Raw genomic sequence first — 27,457 nt, 5'->3', positions numbered from 1 at the left:
AATAGGAACTAAAACAAAATGCCTAGAAGGGGTAGTGCTCGGCTAAACCCTAACCAACGATCAGCACCACAACAACAACCACCACAACAAAACCCCCCAATAAGTACATCAGAACTTGAAGAAATCATAGCTCAAAGAATTGTTGCAGCTCTATCTAATGTCACAAGAGGTGGAGTTAGAAATGAAGGCAATGTAGGGACCGCTAGAACGTGTACCTACAAAGACTTTATGAATTGTAGGCCAAAGAGCTTTCATGGAAATGAAGGGGTTGTTAATTTGACCAGATGGATTGAAAAGACAGAATCCGTCTTTCAAATAAGCTTCTGTCCAGACGATTGTAAAGTACGATTTGCAGCATGTACTTTCGCTGATGAGGCACTTACATGGTGGAACAGCCATGTGAATACAATGAGAATTGATACTGCAAATTCCATGAAATGGGAAGAGCTAAATATGATGCTAGTAGAGGAGTATTGTCCTAGGGAGGAAATACATAAGCTAGAACAAGAATTGTGGACCCTAACCATGAAGGGTTCAGAGATAAAAGCTTATACCGCTAGATTTAATGATCTTGCAGTAATGTGTCCAGCACTTGTAACCTCTGAATATAAGAAAATTGAGCGATATATTTGGGTTTAGCATCGCAAATCAAAGGCATGGTGATCACATCAAAGCCTATAACCTATGACAGCACCAATAGAATAGCTCATCAACTAACCCTCACAGAGATCTAAGGAACAGTAGTGGTCTCAAAGGCTGAGTCTCCCAAATCTGGAACAAACAAGCGCAAGTTTAATGGGAGGAATCCCAGACAATCATCTGATAAAAGACAAGTGGAAAACAATTATGCAGCCACGACGGCAGTAACCACTCAACCAAAGTCTGCATGGTGCAATCGGTGCAACCGTCATCACCCATGTGACTGTTTTGTTTGCACGAATTGCAAGAAGAAAGGGCATACTGCTAGTTACTACAGGAGCGCAACACCTGCAACAGTCAATCATCAAACAAATACTGGAACAGGAGGTGGCGAAGGAAGAAAGTGGTTTGAGTGTGGCGAGGTTGGACACATCAAGAGAGAATGTCCAAAGTTAAGGAGTCAAGGAGGCATAGGGCATGGCAGGGCGTTTGTGATCGGAAGCAGGGAGGCTATCCAGGACCCTTTAGTCGTATCTGGTACGTTTCTCATAGATAATCAATATGCTACCATACTCTTCGACTCTGGAGCAGATAAAAGTTTTATAACTCCGACGTTTAGAAAATTGTTAAGTCATGAGTCTAGCAAATTAAAAGAAATCTATGAAGTAGAAATCGCTAACGGTCAAACCGAGAAAACACATGAAATCCTAGAAAACTGTCTGTTAACTCTTAATAACTACCTTTTTCACGTCAACCTCATGCCAATGCCTATCGGTAGTTTTGATGTCATAGTTGGCATGGATTGGTTATCTTCACACCACACCGAAATTTTATGTTATGAGAAAGCTATACGACTACCCTTACCAAAAGGCGAAGCCTTGATTATCTATGGTGATAAATCTGGGAAGAACCTCAAAGTCATATCTTGTACCAAGGCCCAAAAATATCTACATAAGAAATGTAGTGCATTCTTAGCCAACATTGTAGATAAGAAGAGAAAGACAAAAGAAATCAAGGACATACCTCAAGTATGTGATTTCCCTGACGTGTTTCCTGAAGATCTACCTGGAATACCTCCCGTCCGACATGTCGAGTTTCGAATCGACTTAATTCCAGGAGCAGCACCAGTAGCGAAATCTCCTTATCAGTTGGCTCCATCCGGAATGCAAGAATTGGCTAGCCAACTACAAGAACTTCTTGACAAAGGCTTTATCCGACCAAGTTTTTCACCTTGGGGAGCACCAATCTTGTTTATCAAGAAGAAGGACGGATCCTTTCGAATGTGTATTGATTATCGGGAATTGAATAAGCTAACGATCAAGAATTGTTACTCGCTTCCAAGAATTGATGATCTATTCGATCAACTGCAAGGATCCAGCTACTACTCAAAGATAGATCTCAGATCAGGATACCATCAACTCAGAGTACAAGAAGATGATATTCCAGAAACAGCGTTTAGAACTCGTTATGGTCATTATGAGTTCTTAGTTATGTCTTTTGGATTGACCAATGCCCCAGCAGTGTTTATGGATCTTATGAATCGTGTTTGCAAACCATACTTGGATAAATTCGTGATCGTATTTCTCGATGATATATTGATATATTCACGATCCAAGGAAGAACATAGTCAACACTTACAAATAATCTTGGAGCTACTGAGAAAAGAAAAGTTGTATGCCAAATTCTCCAAATGTGAGTTTTGGATTAGAGAAGTACAATTTTTAGGTCATGTATTAGCAACGAAGGAATTCATGTTGACCCATCCAAAGTTGAAGCAATTAGGAATTGGGAAGCACCAAAGACGCCAACAGAAGTGCGTCAATTCCTAGGAATTGCTGGCTATTACCGCATATTCATAGAGAATTTCTCCAAAATAACCAAGCCGCTTACAACACTAACCCAAAAGGATACGAAGTTCAACTGGGAAGACAAACAAGAAGCTGCTTTTCAGAAACTGAAGCAAATGTTGTGTAGTGCACCAATCCTATCCCTTCCAGATGGGACAGAAGATTTCGTCGTATACTGCGACGCATCAAATCAAGGATTGGGATGTGTGTTGATGCAAAGAGGAACAATTATCGGCTATGCATCACTACAACTTAAGGTGCATGAGAATAATTACACTGCCCATGATCTTGAATTGGGAGCTGTAGTTTTTGCACTAAAAATCTGGAGACATTACTTATACGTTACTAAGTGTATTATTTGTACCAACCACGAGAGTCTCCAGCACATCTTCAACCAAAAAGATCTTAATTTGAGACAACGAAGATGGGTCGAATTGTTGAAGGATTACGAATGTGATATTCGTTATCATCCCGGAAAGGCAAATGTGGTAGCAGATGCCTTGAGCCGGAACGAATATATTAAACCCCGTCGGGTACGCGCATTAACTATAACTATCCATTCTAACTTTACCGCACAAATTAGAGAAGCTCAACTTGAGGCTCTAAAAGAAGAAACCATCAAGAACGAAGCTTTGCGAGGAATGGAAAAGCAACTTATACAAAAAGATGATGGAACACGACACTTTATGCACTGAATTTGGACGCCTAATGTCACACCCCCGAACTAGACGGCGGAAACGTCCGAGGGCTCGTGTGACTTAAATTGAAATATCATCACAATGAATATAAATGAAACATAACATAAGCATCACCATGCATTAATACATTACAACCGTCTTTGTTCACATGAAGTACATTGTTTACATTACATAATCCAAAACATAAATTGTTTATCGATTGACATCACACAAAAGACGTTTCAGAAACACGCTTGATAATTCTTCATTCTAACGGTTACCTGAGAACACAAGTTATTTTGAAAACGGTCAACATATATAATGTTGGTGAGTTCATAAGCAGGTTTGATGTAAAAATGTTTTGTATTGTTTGTAAAACCCAGAAAATCCGATATTTTCTGTAACAAAAACTGTTTAAGAAAAAGGTGTGATGATCCATAAGTATACGTGTATATAATTTCAAAACATGTATAAGTGAAATGCCTTTCATAATTGTTCCTTGTATCATAATTGTTGTAATTAGGAGTGAAAAATGTCGTTCCCCGGAAAACCCGATGTTTTCCGATTTAAATAGTATGATAGTTTTGTATTATTGTATAATCACTTTGCATTGTCGCAGCGTATGAATATGATTTCCCATGATTACTTAGATGGTAATGGATCTCTATGTGAGTCGTTATAACCATGCATAATAATGAATAAATCGCCTGTCTTGGCAGTTTATCCAATGCCGGTTTTGAATTAAGATTTTGTCACCCTAGACTGGCCGAGTCTAACTATAAGGAATAGGTCAGGTGTGGGGGAGTCACCCCCGTATAGATCTATACACAAACTCTCGCTTTCCTTCCAGGATACTCTGATTATAACTATAGGCTACGGCCGACACTTATTGGTGTCACCCGTTATTTCTCACTAAATCCCAACGAAATTGAATAACCTTGTTTTACAACCCAAATGAAGTTTACGTGAATGTGAAGTAAGCCTAACAGACATGAAAGAGGACAACGATGGTCCACTAATTATGTATGTTATTGTGGACTGTCGAGTATGCTACAGACACATTATAGCCCATTAAGCATATTATTATTGTTTAGGGTCTTGTTAGCAATGCAAATGGACCATTAAGGCCCAATAGCATGTTAAAGCTGATAAAGGCCCACTAGGTATGTAATTGGGTCACCGGAAGCCCAATAAACATGTGTGAATATATTGGGCCCAATAATTATGATATTGGGCCACAAAGATCCAATAGCACGAACAGAAGATTTTTGAGCCCAATCATTGAATCATTTATAGTTTATCGATTTTAAGTTCATAGTGTAGGTATTTGTTGTAAGCTAAATATTTATTCGAAATGTTAAAATACTTTGACGTTTGATTTATAACGAAGCTTTGGTTATATATATATATATATATATATATATATATATATATATATATATATATATATATATATATATATATATTTGTTTTTTTTAAAAACCATGCGTTATAAACTTGATATTTTTATCCCAATAATTTAATATTTTCCTATTTGGCCCAAAAATATTTATTTTGACCGTTCCAGCCCCTTTATCTATAAAAATGGCACTTTTAGTCCCTTTTTATGAAAATTTACATTTTTGGTCCTTAAATCATTCTTCTTGACATTTTCGACCCAAACTTTATTTAAATCATAATTTCAGCCCAAAAGTATTGTATTTGTCATTTCCAGTCCTTAATTGTAAAAAGTTTACACTTTTGGCCCATATTCCGTAAGTTTTACAATTTTGACCCCAAAATAAAAAACTTTGCATTTTTAGTCGAATTTTTGCATCAAAGTCATTTTCAGCCTCTAAAATAGTTTATTCACGTTTTAGACTCATATTTTGATAAATTTACTATTTCAGCCCCCAAAACTCTTCATTTTTCGCAACTTTGGGCCCAAAAACCCGTGAGGCCCAAATGTAAGCCCAATAAGCTATAATTTATGTTTTTGACCCCTAGAAAATTGTTATTTTCATAAAAGTCAGATTTTTATGTAAATAATACTATTTTATCCTTATAAAACCGAAAATATCATATTTTACCCAAATCTTTATTATTTTTGCAAAAATGACACTTATAAGGATTTTTTACTTTGTTTTCACTTCTTAAGCCTAAAGACTCTTAGATCTTTGAAGTATGTTGTTTATTATGTTATTTGTTTATGTATCCTTCACACTTTAGCCATAGATTTTAAGATATAGCAAATAATATCATATTTTCACAACATAAACCAAAGAAATCACATATAATAAGCATACACACATAGATCAACACATAGTACTTGTATTCTCCCACCGAAAACAAGTAAAAACCGAAAACAAGGGGGTATGAACTCACCTTGGGTTTGTTGTTTTGGTTTTGAAGCAAAGAGGAAGGAGGTTTGTATGGTTTTTCGGCCCTAGAAGGAGGTTTGTATGGTTTTTCGGCACTAGCAAGCTCCTTGAAGAGACTTCGAATTTGAAAAGTTTTAGGGAGTATGATCAAGAATTTAAGGTGGTAAGAAGAGTGATTAAGTGTAGAAAGAAAGTATGTTTGCAAGATCTTACCACTAGTATGTCACTTGAAGTGATTTTTGGATGAAAACCTTCTTGAAGCTCTTATGATTCTCAAAAATTTGGAGGAAGGAAGAAGATGTTCTTGAGAGAGTTTGAAGAGAAATTTTGAAGATGGTGGTGTGGTTGTCATTCTCGGCCGAGAAGAAGAAGAAGAGAGGAGAAAAGGAGTGAAATGACATGCATGGAAATCCACCATGTAATAAGGAGGTGGCTAACTCTCCTTAATTATCCTAATTTCCTTTTAATTCTTTTTATTCTTCCCCCTTTTTTTTTACTTGGGCCGAAATGGGCCTAGTGAAAGAAGGTATGGATTTAATTTGGCCCATTTCTAGCCTATGTTCGAAACTATGAGGTTCATGGAGAAGGTTTTCGGCCCATTAGGCTCCTTTGGATGGTTCACCGCCCAATTAGCATAAGAGAATGGGTTTTATGGCCGATTAAAGCTAATTAGGTTAGTTATGGCCCAATAAGGTTAATTAGGCTAGTTATGCCCCAATAAGGCTTATTGGAGTAGTTTATTCCTATTGAGGCCCAATATGGCCCAAAATGTCAAATCTTATGAAGGTGGGTTGAATTAGAGCCCAATTAAGGGTTCTAAGGCCAAATTAGTCAAATTGGAGGATTATTGGTCCATTAGGCCCAATAAGAAAATCATAGTCCATATTGGACTTAAACCGGGATTTTTAGGGTTTCCAATCCTTTGTTGACTATTTGAAGTGTTTGTATAGAGTGTTTGATGGAATTTTGTTGTCATTGAATAAACATCATGCATACTTTCAAGTTTTAGTTACAAATGTTATCCTTGTTAATGTTTACAAAAGCATTAGAATTTCCTGGTTGTGACATCATCCCCTCGTTAGAGGGAATTTCATCTCGAAATTCTTTTTGAAGCTAGATTTGAGAATGCGAGAATAAGTGAGGGTACTTTTGTTTCATTTGGTCTTCGCGTTCCCATGTGAATTTCGGTCCACGGTTTGCGTTCCATCGAACCTTCACAATCGGAATGCGACTTTGCTTAGTACGCTTCACTTCCCTGTCCATGATTTCAACTGGTTCCTCGGTGAACAGGAGATTCTCGTTGATTTCGATTTCTTCCAATGGGGTGACAAGAGTTTCGTCGGATAAGCACTTTTTCAGATTGGAAACATGGAACACGGGGTGTACGCTGCTGAGCTCAACAGGTAGCTGCAGCCTATAGGCCACTGGACCGATTCGGGCAAGAATCTCGAATGGCCCAATGTATCGTGGGTTTAATTTTCCCCGTTTCCCGAAATGAATCACCCCTTTCCAGGGAGAGACCTTTAACAACACCCGATCCCCAACTTGAAATTCCAAGGGATTTCGTCGTTTATCAGCATAGCTCTTTTGTCGGTCTCGTGATGCTTGAAGTCGAGCTCTGATTTGAACTATCTTCTCTGTCGTTTCACGTATGATTTCTGGCCCTGTTAAAGCATTGTTTGGTGTCTGTCCTCTTGCTAGCTGAGTGTCACCTACCTCAGCACAACACAACGGTGATCTACATTTACGACCATATAATGCTTCGAAGGGAGCGACTTTAATGCTCGCGTGATAACTGTTATTGTACGAAAATTCAATCAAAGGTAAGTGGGTATCCCACGACCTTCCGAAGTCTATCACACATGCTCGAAGCATATCTTCAAGCGTTTGAATGGTTCGCTCACTTTGACCATCCGTCTGTGGGTGGTAAGCAGTGCTCATGTCGAGTTGTGTTCCCATAGCCTTTTGAAGTGATTGCCAAAAACGTGAAGTGAATCTACTATCTCGATCTGATATGATAGATATTGGCACTCCATGGAGTCTCACAATTTCCTTAATGTAGATTCTCGTCAATCGTTCCATCTTGTAAGATTCCTTTATTGGCAGGAAAAGGGCGGATTTTGTCAACCTATCGACTATCAACCATATAGCATCCAATCCTTCAGTTAACTTGGGTAATTTGGTCATAAAGTCCATGGTAATCCTTTTCCATTTCCACTCAGGTATTACCAGTTGTTGTAATAGTCGCGAGGGCTTTTGATATTCTACCTTCACTTTAGCGCAAGTGAGGCACTTGCTAACGTAAGTGGCAATTTCTGCCTTCATGTTAGGCCACCAATAATATTGTTTGATATCCAGGTATATTTTATCTGAACCCGGATGGATGGAGTATCGTGTCTTATGAGCCTCATTCATGACTACCTCTCTGAATCCCCCAAGTTTAGGGACCCAAATTCAGTTCATGAAATAATATGTTCCATTCTCCTTGACTTCGAAATTCTTTTCCATTCCACGTAACGCTTCGCTTGTTATGTTTTCTGTCTTCATGGCATCAGACTGAGCTTCTTTGATTTGCGAGAATAGATGGGATTGAATGGTTATCGAAAGAGTTTTCACACGACGATTCGAGTATTCTTTCCGAATCAAGGCATCAACTACCACGTTAGCCTTGCCTGGGTGGTACTTGATTTCACACTCATAATCGTTTAGCAGCTCAACCCTTCTTCGTTGCCTCATGTTTAACTCCTTTTGATTTAATATGTGTTGGAGGCTTTTGTGGTCAGTAAAAATGGTGCACTTTGTACCATAAAGGTAGTGCCTCCAAATCTTTAAATCAAAGACCAGAGCTCCCAATTCGAGATCATGGGTGGTATAATTCACCTCATGTGTCTTTAGTTGTCAGGATGCATAAGCTATCACCTTCCCACGCTGCATGAGTACACAGCCTAAACCCTGGTTTGATGCATCGCAGTATACTACGAGGTCCTCAGTTGCCTCTGGTAATGATAGTACTGGTGCACTACAGAGAGCTCGTTTCAGATTTCGGAAGGCAACCTCCTGCTTTTCTGTCCATTCGAATGGTACGCCCTTTTGTGTAAGCATCGTAAGAGGCTTGGCTGTTCTGGAGAAGTTCTGGATGAATCTTCTATAATAGCCTGCGAGACCCAGAAATTGGCGAATTTATGTGGGTGTCGTCGCGACTGCCCATCCTTCAATGGCTTTAACCTTGCATGGTCCACATGTATCCCTTCTTAGTTGACAACATGACCTAAAAAGTTTACGCTACGGATCTAGAACTCACACTTAGTGAGTTTTGCGTACAACTTTTCGGTTCGCAGGGTTTCCAAGATTTTTCGGAGATGTCGACCATGTTCCTCTTCGCTTCGAGAATAGATCAGGATATCGTCGATGAAAACGATGACAAAGTTTTCGAGGAATGGTCAGAAAAATCGATTCATCAGGTCCATAAATGAGGCAGGGGCATTCATTAGACTAAAGGGAATTACAATTAATTCATAATGTCCATAGCGAGTTCGGAAAGCGGTTTTGGGGATATCCTCCTCCCAGACCTTGAGCTGATGATAGCCAGATCGCAGATCTATCTTAGAGAAGTAATTTGCTCCTTGAAGTTGGTCGACCAGATCGTCGATTCGTGGAAGTAGGTAGCGATTTTTGATAGTGAGCTTATTCAGCTCTCTATAGTCGATGCACATCCTAAAGGATCCGTCCTTCTTTTTAACAAAAAGGACCGGAGCTCCCCAAGGCGAGAAGCTGGGTCGGATGAATCCTTTGTTCAAGAGTTCGCTGAGTTGGCTTGACAATTCTTCCATCTCCGCAGGAGGCAACCTATAGGGCGATTTGGCGATGGGTGTAGCTCCTGGTACAAGGTCGATTCGGAACTCGACTTGTCTTTCTGGGGGTATCCCTAGAAGATCTTCAGGAAAGATGTCAGGGAAATCGCAAGCCATTGGGATGTCTTGAATATTAACCACTTCCTTGGATTTATCCACGATGTGAGCCAGAAACACAAAGTCTCTCTTTTTTGTAGACACTTTTGTGCCTTAATACTTGAGATGAGACGAAGGTTCGTACTGGGTTTGTCTCCGTATATGATTAGGGTTTCGTGGTTAGGGATATGAAGGCGAACTGCCTTCTCGTGACACATAATTTCAGTATGATGGGGGCTCAACCAATCCATGCCGATAATCACATCAAAACTCCTACTAGTTACATGCATCAAGTTTATTTGAAATGTGTGGTGATTTAAGGTTAGGGTACATCCTACATAGATTTCCCCAGCTGATTCTGTTTTCCCATTAGCCATTTCCACCGTAAAGGTTTCATTAAGCTTCTAGGGTTGTTGTTTTAGCAAATGTTTGAATTTATTACTAACAAAACTCCGCTCTGCCCTGGTATCAAACATGATGCATGCATATGTGTTGTTAAGGAGAAACGTACCAGTGACAACAGCGGGATCCTGAACCGCTTCTCCTTGACCCATGGTCAGCACTCTCCCTGCTCCTCCATTCCCTTGGTTGTTGACATTGGGGCAGTTTCAACGAAAATGCCCAGTCCTTCCACATCCATAACATGTATGGCTAGCCCCAACGTTGTTGTCGTTGTTGTTGTTGTTGTTGTTGTTGTTGTTGTTGTTGTTGTTGTTGTTGTTGCGGTTGTTGTTGTTGTTTCCCTGTTGCTGGTTCTGGGGAGGATAGGTCCTACAGTATTTTGCCGTGTGACCCTTTCGGTTGCAACTGGTACAACGCATCTCCCTGCATTCACCGTTGTGATGGAGATTGCACTTGTTGCACTTTGGTAGATTTCCGAAATACTACTTAGGGGCACTTGGGGTGGATGAGGCTGGAGCATGTGGTGTGGAGGGAACTTGGGTGGTTGCAGCATGAACTGTCACTGTTTGTTGTTTCTTTGACGACTCTGAGCCTTGTCGTCCCTTCCTTTTGTTATTCTTTCCCTTCTTGTTGTCGTTCTCCTTCTTGTTTTCTGTTTATCCTGCTTTTTCGCTCTTCTTGTTGTTGTGGTCGTACAACTTCTTGGCCAACCTCTTGGCACTGTCAACGGTTTTAGGATTTGCGGCTATCACGTTTCCTTGAATTGGGGAGGTTAATCCCCAGATGAATCGTTCGATTTTCTTCCCTTCCGAAGTAATCATGCCAGGGCACAACAGAGACAGTTCACTAAACCTTGATATGTAGGCATCGATGTCGGAGGTTTGGACGGTGAGATTCCATAACTCTTGCTCCATTTTCTGAACCTCGCCACACGGGCAGTATTCAACCATTAGCATTTCCTTCAATTCCGTCCATGGCATGGCATTAGCCACCGGAAGAGTCATAGCCTCCACATATCTATTCCACCAGGTGAGGGCTTGATCAACAAAGGTACATGCTGCAAACTTCACCTTGAATTCCTCAGGGCATCCACATATCTCGAACACCGATTCCTCCTTTTCAATCCATCTTTTCAGGGTTATCACTCCCCCTGTGCCATTAAAGGTTCATGGTTTGGCGTTGGTGAAATCTTTGTAAGAGCATGTCTTGGTAGGTCCTTGGTTCATCCCGTTGTTTGAACTTCCGGCCCCCTGTCTATTGCCTCCACCATTGTTTCCATTATGGATTTGCGCCAGTGTTGCTGTGACTGAAGTAGATACAGCTGCTTGAAATGCAACTGAGTTGATTTCTGGTGGCGACGGTGGTTGATTATGTCTGTGGTTTGGTCTCTGCGACATCTTTCTGTTATGGAACGGAAAGATGTTGAGTACGTATTGTATTTAAGTTGAGAATTCTGTGAACCGATTGTGCATCTAAGTGATTCCATATATTTAAACCAAACAATAAGAATATAAAACACATAGCAGATAACAACATCACGATAAAACACATAATATTTTCCACTAATAATATCCGTACTTTGATACATGAAAATTTGCCCGATAGGGCATACATAAGGGTACAAAGTTCGGCAGCATAACGACTCTATGAGTAGTGTAATCACTTAAACATGGAGTCGGTAGTACATAACATGGTAAGCATAAGAGAACATAACACTAGTATGGGGTCTACTGATTCTAAACACACTAGGAGGTGTCTAACGGTGGTAGTGAGGTCATATCCCAAAATGTTCTGCCAATAACTGAGCCATCTCGGTCATTTCCCCGATGACCTCATCCCTTTCCTGCTCAGCTTGTACGGCTCGTGCCTCCATGGCAAATAGTTGTTGCCGAAGTGTGGCAGCCTCTGCTTCCGGAGAACGATCCTCACCCACAGGATTTCCTGGTGGGGCAGGGTGGTCCTGGTGTGTCTCGTCGGTAGGTGGTTTGACGGGGGCTTCGTCTGTGTCTCTCTCCTCTTCCATGTTGTCATCGGTCCCCTCAAACTCGTAGTCCGTATCAGTATACTCGTCGGGCCCAATGCCGTGTGCTGCCCCTTGTCCTTCCTCGGGGTCGTCTTTAATCATTCTGTGGGCCACCAGGGCCTGGTGAAACTGTATGCCTTGCTGTTCCACCTCCATGGTGACTGTGATGAGGAATACGTAAGGAGGGTATATAAATAAACCATTATTATTCCTAAGATATTTTAGTTGTTATAGAAATTGGTTTGATGTTCTCATCTTGGTTATCAAAAGGGTATGCATTAGGTTTACTGACTATCGCAATTGCTCCAGGGCATGTGATAGTTGTATTCTGAAGGAAATGTAGTTGATCAGGCTACATTCATCCCTAATACAACTGTGAACAGTCCTGGGTTAACCGAGATATCAGGATTTTCCCAATGTCTTATTTGAATTATTATTATGTTTATTTTTCTAAGTCGCACAAGTAAGAGTGTTTATTATTATATTTTATTTGTTTTGTTCAGAGTTATTTAGTCCCTCTTTGGGTTTATAGTAGCATATCAATGTGTATTTAGATATGTCAGTTCACTATAAACAGAGCTCTGATACCAACCTGTCACACCCCCAAACCAGACGGAGGAAACGTCCGAGGGCTCGTGTGACTTAAATTGAAATATCATCACAATGAATATACATGAAACATAACATAAGCATAACCATGCATTAATACATTACAACCGTCATTGTTCACATCAAGTACATTGTTTACATTACATAATCCAAAACATAAATTGTTTATCGATTGACATCACACAAAAGACGTTTCAGAAACACGCTTGATAATTCTTCATTCTAACGGTTACCTGAGAACACAAGTTATTTTGAAAACGGTCAACATATTTAATGTTGGTGAGTTCATAAGCAGGTTTGATGTAAAAATGTTTTGTATTGTTTGTAAAACCCAGAAAATCTGATATTTTCTGTAACAAAAACTGTTTACGAAAAAGGTGTGATGATCCATAAGTATACGTGTATATAATTTCAAAACATGTATAAGTGAAATGCCTTTCATAATTGTTCCTTGTATCATAATTGTTGTAATTAGGAGTGAAAAATGTCGTTCCCCGAAAAACCCGATGTTTTCCGATTTAAATAGTATGATAGTTTTGTATTATTGTATAATCACTTTGCATTGTCGCAGCGTATGAATATGATTTCCCATGATTACTTAGATGGTAACTGATCTCTATGTGAGTCGTTATAACCATGCATAATAATGACTAAATCGCCTGTCTTGCCATTTTATCCAATGCCGGTTTTGAATTAAGATTTTGTCACCCTAGACTGGCCGAGTTTAACTGTAGCGAACAGCTCAGGTGTGGGGGAGTCACCCCCATATAGATCTATACACAAACTCTCGCTCTCCCTCCAGGATACTCTGATTATAACTACAGGCTATGGCCGACACTTATTGGTGTCACCCGTTATTTCTCACTAAATCCCAACGAAATTGAATAACCTTGTTTTACAACCCGAATGAATTTTACGTGAATGTGAAGTAAGCCTAACAGACATGAAAGAGGACAACGATGGTCCACTAATTATGTATGTTATTGTGGACTGTCGAGTATGCTACGGATACGTTATAGCCCATTAAGCATATTATGAATGTTTAGGGTCTTATCACTAAGGCCCAATAGCATGTTAAAGCTGATAAAGGCCCATTGGGTATGTAATTGGGTCACCGGAAGCCCAATAAACACGTGTGAATATATTGGGCCCAATAATCATGATATTGGGCCACAAAGATCCAATAGCACGAACATAAGATTTTTTAGCCCAATCATTGAATCATTTATAGTTTATCGATTTTAAGTTCGTAGTGTATGTATTTGTTGTAAGCTAAATGTTTATTCGAAGTGTTAAAATACTTTGACGTTTGATTTATAACGAATCTTTGGTTATATATATATATATATATATATATATATATATATATATATATATATATATATATATATATATATATATATATATATATTTGTTTTTTAAAAAAATCATGCGTTATAAACTTGATATTTTTAACCTTATAATTTAATATTTGCCTATTTGGCCCAAAAATATTTATTTTGACCGTTCCAGCCCCTTTATCTATAAAAATGGCACTTTTAGTCCCTTTTTATGAAAATTGACATTTTTGGTCCTTAAATCATTCTTCTTGACATTTTCGACCCAAACTTTATTTAAATCATAATTTCAGCCCAAAACTATTGTATTTGTCATTTTCAGTCCTTCATTGTAAAAAGTTTACACTTTTGGCCCATATTCCGTAAGTTTTACAATTTTGACCCCAAAATCAAAAACTTTGCATTTTTACTCGAATTTTTGCATCAAAGTCATTTTCAGCCTCTAAAATAGTTTATTCACGTTTTAGACTCATATTTTGATAAATTTACTATTTCAGCCCCCAAAACTCTTCATTTTACGCAACTTTGGGCCCAAAAACCCGTGAGGCCCAAATGTAAGCCCAATAAGCTATAACTTATGTTTTTGACCCCTAGAAAATTGTTATTTTCATAAAAGTCAGATTTTTATGTAAATAATACTATTTTATCCTTATAAAACCGAAAATATCATATTTTACCCAAATCTTTATTATTTTTGCAAAAATGACACTTATAAGGATTTTATACTTTGTTTTCACTTCTTAAGCCTAAAGACTCTTAGATCTTTGAAGTATGTTGTTTATTATTTTATTTGTTTATGTATCCTTCACACTTTAGCCATAGATTTTAAGATATAGCAAATAATATCATATTTTCACAACATAAACCAAAGAAATCACATATAACAAGCATACACACATAGATCAACACATAGTACTTGTATTCTCCCCCAGAACACAAGTAAAAAACGAAAACAAGGGGGTATGAACTCACCTTGGGTTTGTTGTTTTGGTTTTGAAGCAAAGATGAAGGAGGTTTGTATGGTTTTTCGGCCCTAGCAAGCTCCTTGAAGAGACCTTCGAATTTGAAAAGTTCTAGGGTGTATGATCAAGAATTTAAGGTGGTAAGAAGAGTGATTAAGTGTAGAAAGAAAGTATGTTTGCAAGATCTTACCACTAGTATGTCACTTGAAGTGATTTTTGGATGAAAACCTTATTGAAGCTCTTATGATTCTCGAAAATTTAGAGGAAGGAAGAAGATGTTATTGAAAGAGTTTGAAGAAAATTTTTGAAGATGGTGGTGTGGTTGTGATCCTCGACCGAGAAGAAGAAGAAGAGAGGAGATAAGGAGTGAAATGACATGCATGGAAATCCACCATGTAATAAGGAGGTGGCTAACACTCCTTAATTCTCCTAATTTCCTTTTAATTATTTTTATTCTTCCCTTTTTTTTTACTTGGGCCGAAATGGGCCTAGTGAAAGAAGGTATGGATTTAATTTGGCCCACTTCTAGCCTATGTTCGAAACTATGAGGTTCATGGAGAAGGTTTTCGGCCCATTGGGCTCCTTTGGATGGTTCACGGCCCAATTAGCATAAGAGAATGGGTTTTATAGACCATTAAAGCTAATTAGGTTAGTTATGGCCCAATAAGGTTAATTAGGCTAGTTATGGCCCAATAAGGCTTATTGGAGTAGTTTATTCCATTTTAGGCCCAATATGGCCCAAAATGTCAAATCTTATGAAGGTGGGTTGAATTAGAGCCCAATTAAGGGTTCTAAGCCCAAATTAGTCAAATTGGAGGCTTATTGGTCCATTAGGCCCAATAAGAAAATCCTAATCCATATTGGACTTAAACCGGGATTTTTAGGGTTTCCAATCCTTTGTTGACTATTTGAAGTGTTTGTATAGAGTTATTGATGGAATTTTGGTGTCATTGAATAAACATCATGCATAATTTCAAGTTTTAGTTACAAATGTTATCCTTGTTAATGTTTACAAAAGCATTAGAATTTCCTGGTTGTGACGCCTAAGTTCGGTGGAGTCAGGGACTTGGTCTTAGAAGAAGCCCACAAGTCCAGATATTCTGTGCATCCAGGCTCTGACAAAATGTAGTTAGATTTAAAAGTAGATTATTGGTGGCCAAACATGAAGGCAGAAATTGCTACTTATGTGAGCGAATGCTTGACTTGTTCTAGAGTAAAGGCAGAACATCAAAAGCCTTCAGGTTTACTTCAACAACCTGAAATACCTGAATGGAAATGGGAGCATATATCAATGGACTTCATCACTAAGTTACCTAAAACTCCTAGTGGGTTCGACACTCTTTGGGTAATAGTCGATAGATTGACTAAGTCCGCCCATTTCTTACCAATTAAGGAGAACGACAAGATGGAGAAGCTGACTAGAGTTTATCTTAAGGAAATTGTCATATTGCATGGAGTTCCAAATTCTATTATTTCTGACCGAGATAGTAGATTCACTTTACGATTTTGGCAATCTCTACAAAAATCCTTAGGAACACGTCTAGAGATGAGTACAACTTACTATCCACAGACTGATGGTCAGAGTGAGAGAACCATTCAGACTTTAGAAGATATGCTCTGAGCCTGTGTAATAGACTTTGGAAATGTGTGGGATACTCATTTACTGTTAATTGAGTTTTCCTACAACAATAGTCATCACACCAGCATGAAGGCTGCACCGTTTGAGGCTCTTTATGGGCGAAAATGTCGTTCCCCAATATGTTGGGCAGAAGTTGGAGATACGCAGATGGCCAGAGAACGTACAGACGATACCTTACGTACTGGACCAGAAATAATCCATGAGACAACTGAAAAGATCGTGCAAATTAAGGATCGATTAAAGGTTGCACGTGATCGTCAAAAGAGTTATGCTGGCGTTAGACGTAAGCCTTTAGAATTCCAAGTTGGAGATAAAGTAATGTTGAAGCTCTCTCCTTGGAAAGGGGTAATTCGATTCAAGCATTGAGGCAAACTAAACCCACGGTATATAGGACCTTTTGAAATTCTATCAAGAATTGGCTCTGTCGCATACCAACTCAAGTTTCCTCAAGAACTAAGTAATATGCACGATGTTTTTCACATTTCAAATCTCAAAAGATGTCTATCCAATGACACTCTTGTTATACCTCTCGAAGAGATACAAGCCAATATGAAACTCAACTTTGTAGAAGAACCTGTTGAGATCATGGATCGAGAAGTGAAACGATTAAAGCAAAGTCGTATTCCCATAGTGAAAGTTTGATGGAACTCTTTACGAGGACCTGAATTTACTTGGGAACGTGAATATCAGATGAAAGAAAAATACCCCCAACTGTTTGACAAAACCCCATCCATAAAATAAATTTTGGGACAAAATTATTCTAACGGGGGGAGAATGTAACACCGGTCAAAATAGGTCAATAGACAATCACATGTGATTATGCTAATCATGTAATGTGATTTTGTTAAACTAGTAATGTAATAAACGTACTATGTAGTTTATGATAAATTCTAATACAAATATGAACTTTCATTATGATACAACTCAAAGTATACGTCCAGACGATTCCAAAAATATAGAGAATGTCTGAATCTGACTTCGCATGAAGAAGTTATGATAAACTGAACACTATAAATCTCTATAATAAGAAGAATTTAAAATAGACTTAGAATTAGCTATTGGAGTCTAAAAGAGAGTTGTAGTACTTGTAAATACCTACACGTGCATATAAAGAACGTCAAAAATGGACTTCGTATGAGAAAGTTATGACCTTCTGAAGCTTCAGCTGTCAGAAACCCTAATCTGACTGAGCTCACGACGTGAGCACAGAAACTCATGATGTGAGGAGTCATTTTGCCACATTTCGGATCTAGAAGGAGCGTGACGAGGCTACAAAGGGATAAGTTCTAAGCTCACGACGTGATCAAGGATATCTCACGACGTGAGGAGTCACATGGCCACCTTCCGAAGCTAGGGACGCAAATGGCATATCTACGGGGTGACCAGCCATGGCTCACGACGTGAGACTATATAGCTCACGACGTGAGAGGCCAAAAATCTTCCTATAAATACCAGGTCTGACCTTGACACTTCCTTACACCATTTCCCTTTATCCTCTCTCATTTGCTGAAGCCCTCTTGCATCCCGAGCCCCGACGACCTTGTACCGCTGACCGTTTCTGCTTAGATTACATAAAATCACGCTACTAGGCTGAGTTTCACGGCCCCACTTTCTAATGTTTTCGGGGGAAAACTCATGCTAAATATTGTATATACGTTACTGTTATGTCTAGATGATGGTATATTAGTATCAACGTAAATAATTATATTAACCGGGATATAGTTGTTCTAAATATAATATTTTTAATATATACAACTATTATCAACTTGTTAGCATGTTATTATACTAATGTAGATCTTGAGTTATACTTAGGATTCTATATATATGTTGTGTGTGATATAGTTCCAAAGTTATCTTCGGAAGTTCAATATGTTAATTTATAAAGTATGTTGCTATTATTGGTTTTATGTCAAGATAAAACTTGGTATGCTATATGTTGTTATTGTTAGTTTTATGACAAGATAAAACTTGGAATGTTATATGTTGTTCCTGTTATTGGTTTTATGTCAAGATAAAACCTGGTTTTACTTCAAGTTATAGCTGTTATACTGCCTAAATGTTATGAAGTTAGGAGTAATGTTTAAAAGCATAGTCTAGTAACTTAGGGTTTTAGACATGAAAATACTTTTGTTGTTAGAGCTATAGGAAGCCGTCGAAGTCTACATGAGTAGTTGTATTCATCAACTAAGATTGGGGATCTTAGTGGAAATCCTCTGAACTGTAACCATTAATCCCGTGTGAGCGATGATGTCGTGTATAATTAGTATACGGGTTGACCACCCACTTGTGATTGTTAGCTACAGTCAACCATAAGCGAGTGACGAACTATCCTTTTACTTGTTATTGTTCCGGCGTCGATGAAGCGTGCGGTATTGTTTCTCATGGTAAATCATGAGTGTGTTGTTTCTCATGGTAAATCATGAGTGTGTTTTATCAGAGGTATTATGCCATAGCAGCGGTTATAGGCTCATGGTAGCAAATTGTTAGAAACATTATACATTGTCGTATACAAGTATTAATGTTAAGTATAAGTTTCTCCCTACTTATACCCTAGGTTCAAGGAACGTTTAGGTATAACACTTATTTGATAAGTAAACTATTATACCTAATATATATACTAAATGTTGGAACGTTAAAATGATACTTTCAAAAACTAAACTTTTGAACTTAGGAATAGTATTATTTTCATATGGAGCCAAAACCTGTGAACTCACCAACTTTATGTTGACGTATTTTAAAATGCATGTGTTTTCAGGAACTTGAAAAGCTGGTATGTATTCGAACAGGAGAAATTTTACTATTACCTTTTTGTTCATTAAAAAGTATGCCATAGTCGGATATTATGTAATAAGTACTAGGAAAACAATAATGTAACTTTCAATCATCAATAAAGGTATGTATTTTATTTAGTATTATTCAGTGTATGTTATATAACTGTGATACAAAGAATGATGTTACACCACCCAGTGTTTCCGCCGACGGCTGGGGGTGTGACACTTTGTAGGCTATCCTCAAAAGTCTTTTGGGTACTTATTATACAATGCTTCCGAGAACAAACTTTTTGCACCTCGAAGGGGATTTTTCCTTGAAAGGGAGCTCATATCGAATGAAGCTAGTGGGGTCCTAATATATCTTGAAGAAATTCAAGAGGCAAATGAAGAAGGACCTATAATTAAAACTAACACTCAACCCAAGTTTGATCAACCTGTTGAGAAAACTGACATAATTCCAACTCCTACGCTTTGAATGTATAATAGAGTTCGTCTTCCACCAGATACATGCTAATCAATAACTGTACATTGGCTAGTATGGATTAACCATCAACCTATAAGAAAGAGATGGAAGGCACCGAAGCTGCGCATTGGAAGGACAGTACAAAAATGAAATTTAATTCATGTATGACAAGAAAGTTTGGAATTTGGTTGATGCTACACATGGCATTAAAATTGTTGGGTGCAAATGGATCTTCAAGAAGAAGACCAACATGGATGGGAATCTCGACACGATTAAAGCTAGATTAAATCTATCAAAATATTACTTGTCAAATCTGCGATCATTAATTATGAAATATGGAAATAGATGCGAAGATTGCTTTCCTTAATTGGAAATTGATATAGGATGTCTATATGACACAACCTAAAGGCTTCATTAATCCAAAATATCCTAATAGATTGTGCATGCTTGAGAGGTCCATTTATGCATTCGAACAAGCATAAAGAAGTTGGAATCTTTAATTTCATGAAAAGGTCAAGGCATTTGGATTTTATAGAAGTGAGGATGAGTCTGGAATATATGTCAAAGACAATGGGAGTAATGTAGTATTTCTAGTATTGTATGTTGATGACATACCCTTTATAGGAAACAACATTCCAATGTTGCAAAGTCTGAAGAATTGGGATGTGAAGTGTTTCATTTTGATGGTCCTACGAGATACAATTTATATATTAGGCATAAGGATCTACAGAGATAGATCGAAACGTTTAATTAGACTTTGCCAAAGTACATACTTCGATAAACTTTGGAAAATATTCAAAATGCAATATTCTATGAAAGGATATATACCCAGGCAACATGGAATAATATTGAGCAAAGATCAATCGCCCATAACTGAAGAAGAAATGGAAAGCATGAGTCGAGTTTGACATGCTTCTACCATAGGATTGGTCATGTATTCCATGACATGTGTTGGGTTTTTATTCAAAAATAGTCTAATTATAGTGACAAATAGGACGTAATTACCCAGACCACATGGTGTAATATTGCGTAAGGATTAATCGCCCAAAACTAAAGAAGAAATGGAAAGCATGAGTCAAGTCTGATATGCTTCTAGTATAAGATGGATCGTGAATGCCATGTCGTGTGTTGGGGTTTTATTCAAAAATAGTCTAATTATAGTAACAAATTCAACGTCATTAGCAACATAAGCATTTTTTATTTGAATAAACTAAAACCATTTTACCCACCAAGTATCATCTTGCAAAGCTAAGGAATGATTAAAACAACCATAGAACAAGAAAAGACTACAACCTTTGAAGTCTTTGGTTCCTTTTATCAATTAGGAAGTTGATGAAGAATGTAGAGTAGAACTCCACCTTAGTTAGAAATTGTTGGATTTCTATGCATGGAATACACTCTTAACTAGGTAGCGGAAAAACCGAAACTAGGATATACCTAAGTGCACATGCAACCTATGGATCTATGGTTTCATGCTAATTACATCTACCCTAGAAAACGAAAACATAAAGAAGAAAAACATACCTCTTATGCAGCCCTTGATCTCCATGCTTGAGATCTTGATCCTCCATGAAGTTGCTTGGATGAGAGGACCCAAACCAGAATCCCTCTAATGGTAACACACCCAATGACACCAAAAAGTGGAATAGAAATAACTAGGAGAAGAATCAATTTCACAAACCTAAAGAGGGTTAGAAATCCTCCCTAAGAGGGGGAGGAAGAAGGGTTGGTGAAACTTCAAGCCAAGGTGCAAGGAAGAATGAAATTCTTAAGGCCCTATTTATAGCCTTGGATCTGTTCCTAGGTTTTGTACTCCTTCCCATGTGGTATAGGAGGCCAACAACGAAACTCACTCCTTTTCCCATGTGGGGTGGAGTAATTTTCCTCTAACCCTAATTCCATAAGGATTCTGGAACATTCCAGATTAACCATCTATTGATTAATGACTATTCAACCCTTTAATTTATTAAACTGTTAATTAATACCGAAATATATTTCCAATTAGTTTATAATTAATTATTAACCATAATAATTAATAAACCAATTTCTCATTTATTTATTATACTCAATTTGGGACTTGAGGGCAGCCGAAAAGTACCCTGTTATTATTAGAAATATTACCAATAGTTAATAACCTTGGACACTATTTACAACAGTCTCCCACTTCGACAAGTCATCAACTATACGATGTCTAATACTTCTCCAATAAACAACAGAGAGTTAACCATCCAATGCAACTACCAAACTCTTGATCTGATCAAGATTCATCCCCTTAGATAAGTGATAAACTATTCCTTCGTTCTATGATATATGTATGAACTCGAGATATGGATAATGGTCAATCTCATAATTCAAGATTATGTTTCCCGATATAGATTGGTGACGAATGCATCTGACTAGTAATTTGAACACATCAATTTCATTCAGGGCTTGGCCAAGCACTTTAGATGTCAGCACCAAATCATCCAGGGGCCCATAGATATCACTTCTCCTGTTAAGGAAGAAGGAACAAATAAACTTCGACGACATAGTTTTTGTCTATTTCATCATGTCACACATGGGCATACCCTTTTATAACCACTACTTATGGACAGCGTTGGAGTAGACCAATGCATAAAACCATCATAGAGAAAACCCCATATGTATCTAGGTTTGAAGAATAGAAAATATTATCATCTTAGAATTACTCGTGACTGGATCTGTGAGGGACTCTCTAAGTGTGGGTTGGTCCAATACCTAAATCTCTATTAAGTACTCATGATTGTTAGCGCAATCTCTATGCTATGCCCAATCACTATGGTCAATCCACTAATGCTCATGACAGTCTTGAATCACTACTTACTTCCAAGAGTATGACCGACTGTGGACGTTTGAGTAAATTAATACTCAAGAAGTGGGTTCCAAACATGCAAAAGGAGAACACAGTGATAAGTTAATTGAAATGACTGATCTCCATCATATATTAAGATATTCACTTAATAACCGCCAAATGGAATTAACACTTATACTGCTTTAAGTTCTCAGGTTTAAAACAAACTAAACTAAAAGTATTCAAGCCAATTCATTTGCAAATCTAATGACTATCGACTTTTTCTGACTATCATACTTAGTTAGTGACATTGGCTTATGTAATGGATCGATAAGATTATCTTTAGATATGAATTACTTACTATGATGTCTTTACATTTGAATCACTATCAAATGTGTTGGTACTTACTGAGTATGTATCATGTGAGCTTATGTAACCTGGGATCCCCAATCGAGGTAAGTTCACCCTTATAGTCACAAGAGACTCCAAAAGGACCATCAATGATTGATATTCAACAAAGATGTTACTAATGAATCTCTTATAGTCACATTGTTTTCATTGCAATTTGACCAACTGCAATATACTCTAAGTGTATCAAATCCACTATGGTATATTACTTGGTACTCTTCCAAGCCAATACTTCACCATTCAGTAAAAGCACAAATTCTGACTGCGAACATAATCGTCTTTATCAATGTGCAAATTAACATCAATGTAACATTTACATTGATCTCTTCCATACTAACAAGATTTTTTTCTGTCCTCCGAGGATATTTAAGTAAGTTCTTGATCTTGACTTGTTGATTCTTGCCAAATTGACCTAATCCAACTTGCCATGCTCAAGGCATATGAGTCATCAGATCTGGTACATGTCATGGCATATATGATTGATCCCATAGCAGAAGCATGTGGGACACGACCCATAACCTCTAGTTCAATAGTAAATCTAGGACATTAGCATTGCTTAATGTTATACCATATATTAATAAGCACGAAAATCATTTTTCAGTTCTGCATGTCGAGTTTCCTCAACATTCCATGTACTTTGGCTTAATCCAACGAATCACTTTGATATATCTCCACAGATCGTTATTATGTATGTGTTTTGTATCTCCTATGTATATCATAGCGAAAAAATTCTCATACCAAGCCAAGTTTTTACACTTGCTAAGTTAGAACATAGTTTCCTATGAATCGTACATTATCTATGTACAATACAAGGGTGACTACAATGCTCTCACTATCATTGACATATATATGGTTTATCTATGTTTCTCGAAATTCAAACTCCTTGAATTTTCTTATTGAAACAAATATTCCAATTACTCCCACTAGCTTTGACATATGTATGGCTCATCTTTATTTCTCGAAATTCAAACTCTTTGAACTTTCTCATTGAAATAATTATCCCACTTGTGAGATGCTTATTTCGGTCCATAAATGAACTTATTAAGCTTACACATCCTTCACAACTTATCTTGGTTTTATTATGTGTTTGTTCCTATCCATGCTTGTCTTTCTTGAATATCAAATTACGCTTAATGGTTAAGTCCAAGGGCTTGATCTACCAAGTTTCGACATACATGGACCAAATCTATCTTTCCATGTCTTCTTTCCATTTTGTAGCCTTTTGGGACCTATCATAGCTTCCAATAACTGGTATACTCTGATTTCTCCATACCAGTGACTCATTTACCTCAGTAATATAAACTCTTATATAACTAAGTGTATGATGTCCTCTATCATATCTATAAGCAAGAGGTGGAAATATGTCAATTTCCTCAATAGCTCTTTCAATCTTGAATTGAATGCTAGGTCCAACTTTAGGTTCTTTGTTGGTTGACTCTCGAATCTTATCAAGATCAATGTGGCTCCCATTAGCCCTTTTGGAAATCACCTCCCTCTCTTCGAAGAATGAACTTCGAGCAACATACACTTTGTTCTCAAAAGTATTGTTGAACAATTATCCAAAATGCTTGATGGGTTATCCAAAGAGATAACACATCTCTATTCTAAGTTCAAGATTGCCGAGCACTTCACGATGAGCGTAAGCCTCATAATTGTATACTTCCATATGTTTTAGAGAGGTTCGAATCTCACTTAACATATCATAGAGTGTTTCAGGAACCTACTTAGTTGGTACAAGACCAAAGGACTTCTCGTAACACTGTTCATGCTAAAATCCACGAATTGTTAGCAAGCATAGTGTGACTCATCTTAGTACAAAATCAATGAATGATTTATTTCTCTATTTAACTAAAACTTCTTTTGGCAATGTTTTGGGTCAAGATAGCTTGTGAGACTCTTTCACAATTTCTTAGATGATCGATAAAGTTTTGGACTGAGATGATCACTATGAGTTTCTCATCCTATTGCCCAGTTGATTCTTAACTTCACTTTATGAGAGCTATAAACAACGAAAGGTTCCAGACTCACGTTCATACGAAGTTGGTCTTACCATGTATCATGGTTAATCAGAACGGTTCATTACTGAAAACTAATTCCAAAAGATATTCTCATCACCCAATGATGTATTCATCATCTATCTTGATAAACAAGATTTGCATTTATCATAAGACTTGTCATCAAATGATATCCAAGATATAATCCAATCGGATACTTGGTAATACATTTATGTATCTAAAGCTATGATTCCACAATTACACTTCACCCAAACCATTTGGATGTATTTGAATCAGTATGTACTGTGGTCAATCTGAACGATCATTTAGGTAAACTAATTTCAACAGATATTTTCACCACAATAATACACCTTATTAAAATATTTGAATCAGTTTTGAACTATTTCTACTATACTAGCTTCATAGATTTCAAGACTTTCTTTTAACATTTTAGAATGCTCCACATTCAAATAAGTCAAAACTATCTCATGAATCATAGTATAAATAATTTCAATTATAAAACCATAGACTAAACATTTGGAAAAAGAGTTGTCTTTTGATCCCATGAATAGTAGCAAGGGCTTGACATTCATGATCAAATCATCTTCTCCATGTTTAAGTCTTCTTACTTCATTTTAGTCACTGCACATTCTTGCAAAATATAACTAGTTCTCCCATATTTAGTGATCAAATCATCTTCTCCATGTTTAAGTCTTCTGATGGCATTATGAATCCATATATTTGATTGATCACTAAATATGGGAGAACTAGTTATATTTTGATCCTATGGATAGTAGTAAGGGCTCGTGATCCATGATCAAATATAACTTCTTCATGTTTTAGTCATTTCACCTCATATATATATATATATATATATATATATATATATATATATATATATATATATATATATATATATATATATATATATATATATATTAGGGGTGTATGCTTTCTTAGTCCTTTCTTGTTATGGAAACGAGTAGCTATCAGAACATGTCTCAGAACAAGCCTTCCGTTTTCCTAGGCATTTGGGCCTAGATTAGGTATACCAACACTAATCGCCTTTTAACCCCTGGGCAATTGGCATCCTTCTTGTTGACACTTCTATTCATGATAGTAAATTTGTGGGAGTGTTTTGAAGTTTGAGTGTCTCTGATTGGCCATGTTAGTTTCAAAAGGAAACCTCAACAAGCTAAACAACTCCTTTATGGTCATTCCAAGTTGTTTATATCAGAATCAGAGTGAACTCATTGTATGTACACGTTAGCCAGTCAACTAACCCTAGTAAACTCTTAACTCAAGGAAATTCTATTTTACTTCAATATGTTATTTTAAAACGTACACTTTATAATTATCTTTCTAATATTTTAGAATACAATGTTTGGAGTAACCTCATGAGGAGCTTTATCAAAGGTATGATCTTTCTTTTCGTTTTTGAGAACTATTCCCAAACTACAAATTTAGAGCTTTAAGAGCTTCATTAAGTCATGCATGCACGTAAAGTTAGCAACTTTATGTTATAAATCGGTCCAAGGAAGTCATATATAAGTTTTGGAGTAAAGTATTTATGGAATAAGAGCTGAATATGGAAGATGGCTGAATGCGAGGGTACGTTGGGCGTACAAGTAGGTACGCTTAGCGTACAAGCCCTAAGGCAAGTACGTTGCGTGTATGAGCTGAGTACGCCCCCGTACTCAGCAGAGTAGGCCTCGGATCTTTTAGTCTTCTGGTTGGGCCATGAATTGGACTTAGATGTTTAGGGCTTTGTTGGGCCATCTGAATTCTGGTGTTTTGAGCTGGGAATATTATTGGGACTTATATGTCAAAGTTTCAGTCTAAAATCAAAGATTCAGCATCAATTCCTTTGAGACAGTACAATACAAAAATAAAAATAAAAATAAATTAAAATAGAAGAAATAGTCAACAAGGAAATGGTCAAAAGGGAAAATGTAGCTTTTTCATAAAAGATCATAAAATCCCGATTACGCGTATCTTTTGAATTGAAAGATCATAAAGTACTTTCTTTTTTCAAGATTCCTGCCGTACAAAAGTTTGTCTATAAAAGAAATATAGATTATCTGACATTTCACACATACAAACATAAAGATTTAGCACAAAAGATGAAGAGATATGTATTCTTATCATTTAAAGAATCCGTAGTTCTAATGGAGTCCAAGCTTCATATCCATCACCATGAAAGGAGATTAGAAGGAACATAATCTATGTAAGCAACGAGTTAAAAGTTTATAATCTTGTAACCTTCGAGTTAAGAAAATCAATAGGAAGATACTCAAAGGAGCAACGATTATGAACCACAAGATGGGAGAAAAGAATCATTGCCTTGACAATCAGCTCTTGGATCTAGGATGGCAAATGGTGAGACAGTGAATGGAGTCTATGGAAATTAGATGTGACACGATAAGTGTCATCATCTAACTCTGTAGCAATAAGTGATGGGTTTAAAGGATGCAAGGAGATCATTTAGAACATTCTGTCTAGGCACAGTTCTTCCATATCTAGCTTCGACAATAAGACACTCAGTGCCGAACTCACCAAACATTACCTTC

At 37.3% G+C, this 27,457-nt stretch overlaps 1 protein-coding gene across 1 annotated transcript in view; it reads right to left on the bottom strand.

The window, feature by feature from the left end:
- The window catches only part of LOC145105344 (protein FAR1-RELATED SEQUENCE 5-like), a 49,041-nt gene extending 37,772 nt beyond the window's left edge, over positions 1-11,269 (bottom strand). Inside the window, exon 1 of the mRNA XM_079042463.1 lies at positions 11,134-11,269. Coding sequence (XP_078898589.1) covers positions 11,134-11,269 — 136 coding nt within the window. The remainder of the gene's footprint in view (positions 1-11,133) is intronic.
- Positions 11,270-27,457: the final 16,188 nt, after the last annotated feature.

Source organism: Lactuca virosa, chromosome 4 (genome assembly GCF_052849685.1).
Source record: "Lactuca virosa cultivar CGN04683 chromosome 4, Lactuca_virosa_CGN04683_v6, whole genome shotgun sequence".
Lineage (NCBI taxonomy): Eukaryota > Viridiplantae > Streptophyta > Magnoliopsida > Asterales > Asteraceae > Lactuca > Lactuca virosa.
The sequence above is the reverse complement of the archived record's forward strand: the minus strand, read 5'-3'. Positions and strand labels throughout refer to the sequence as shown.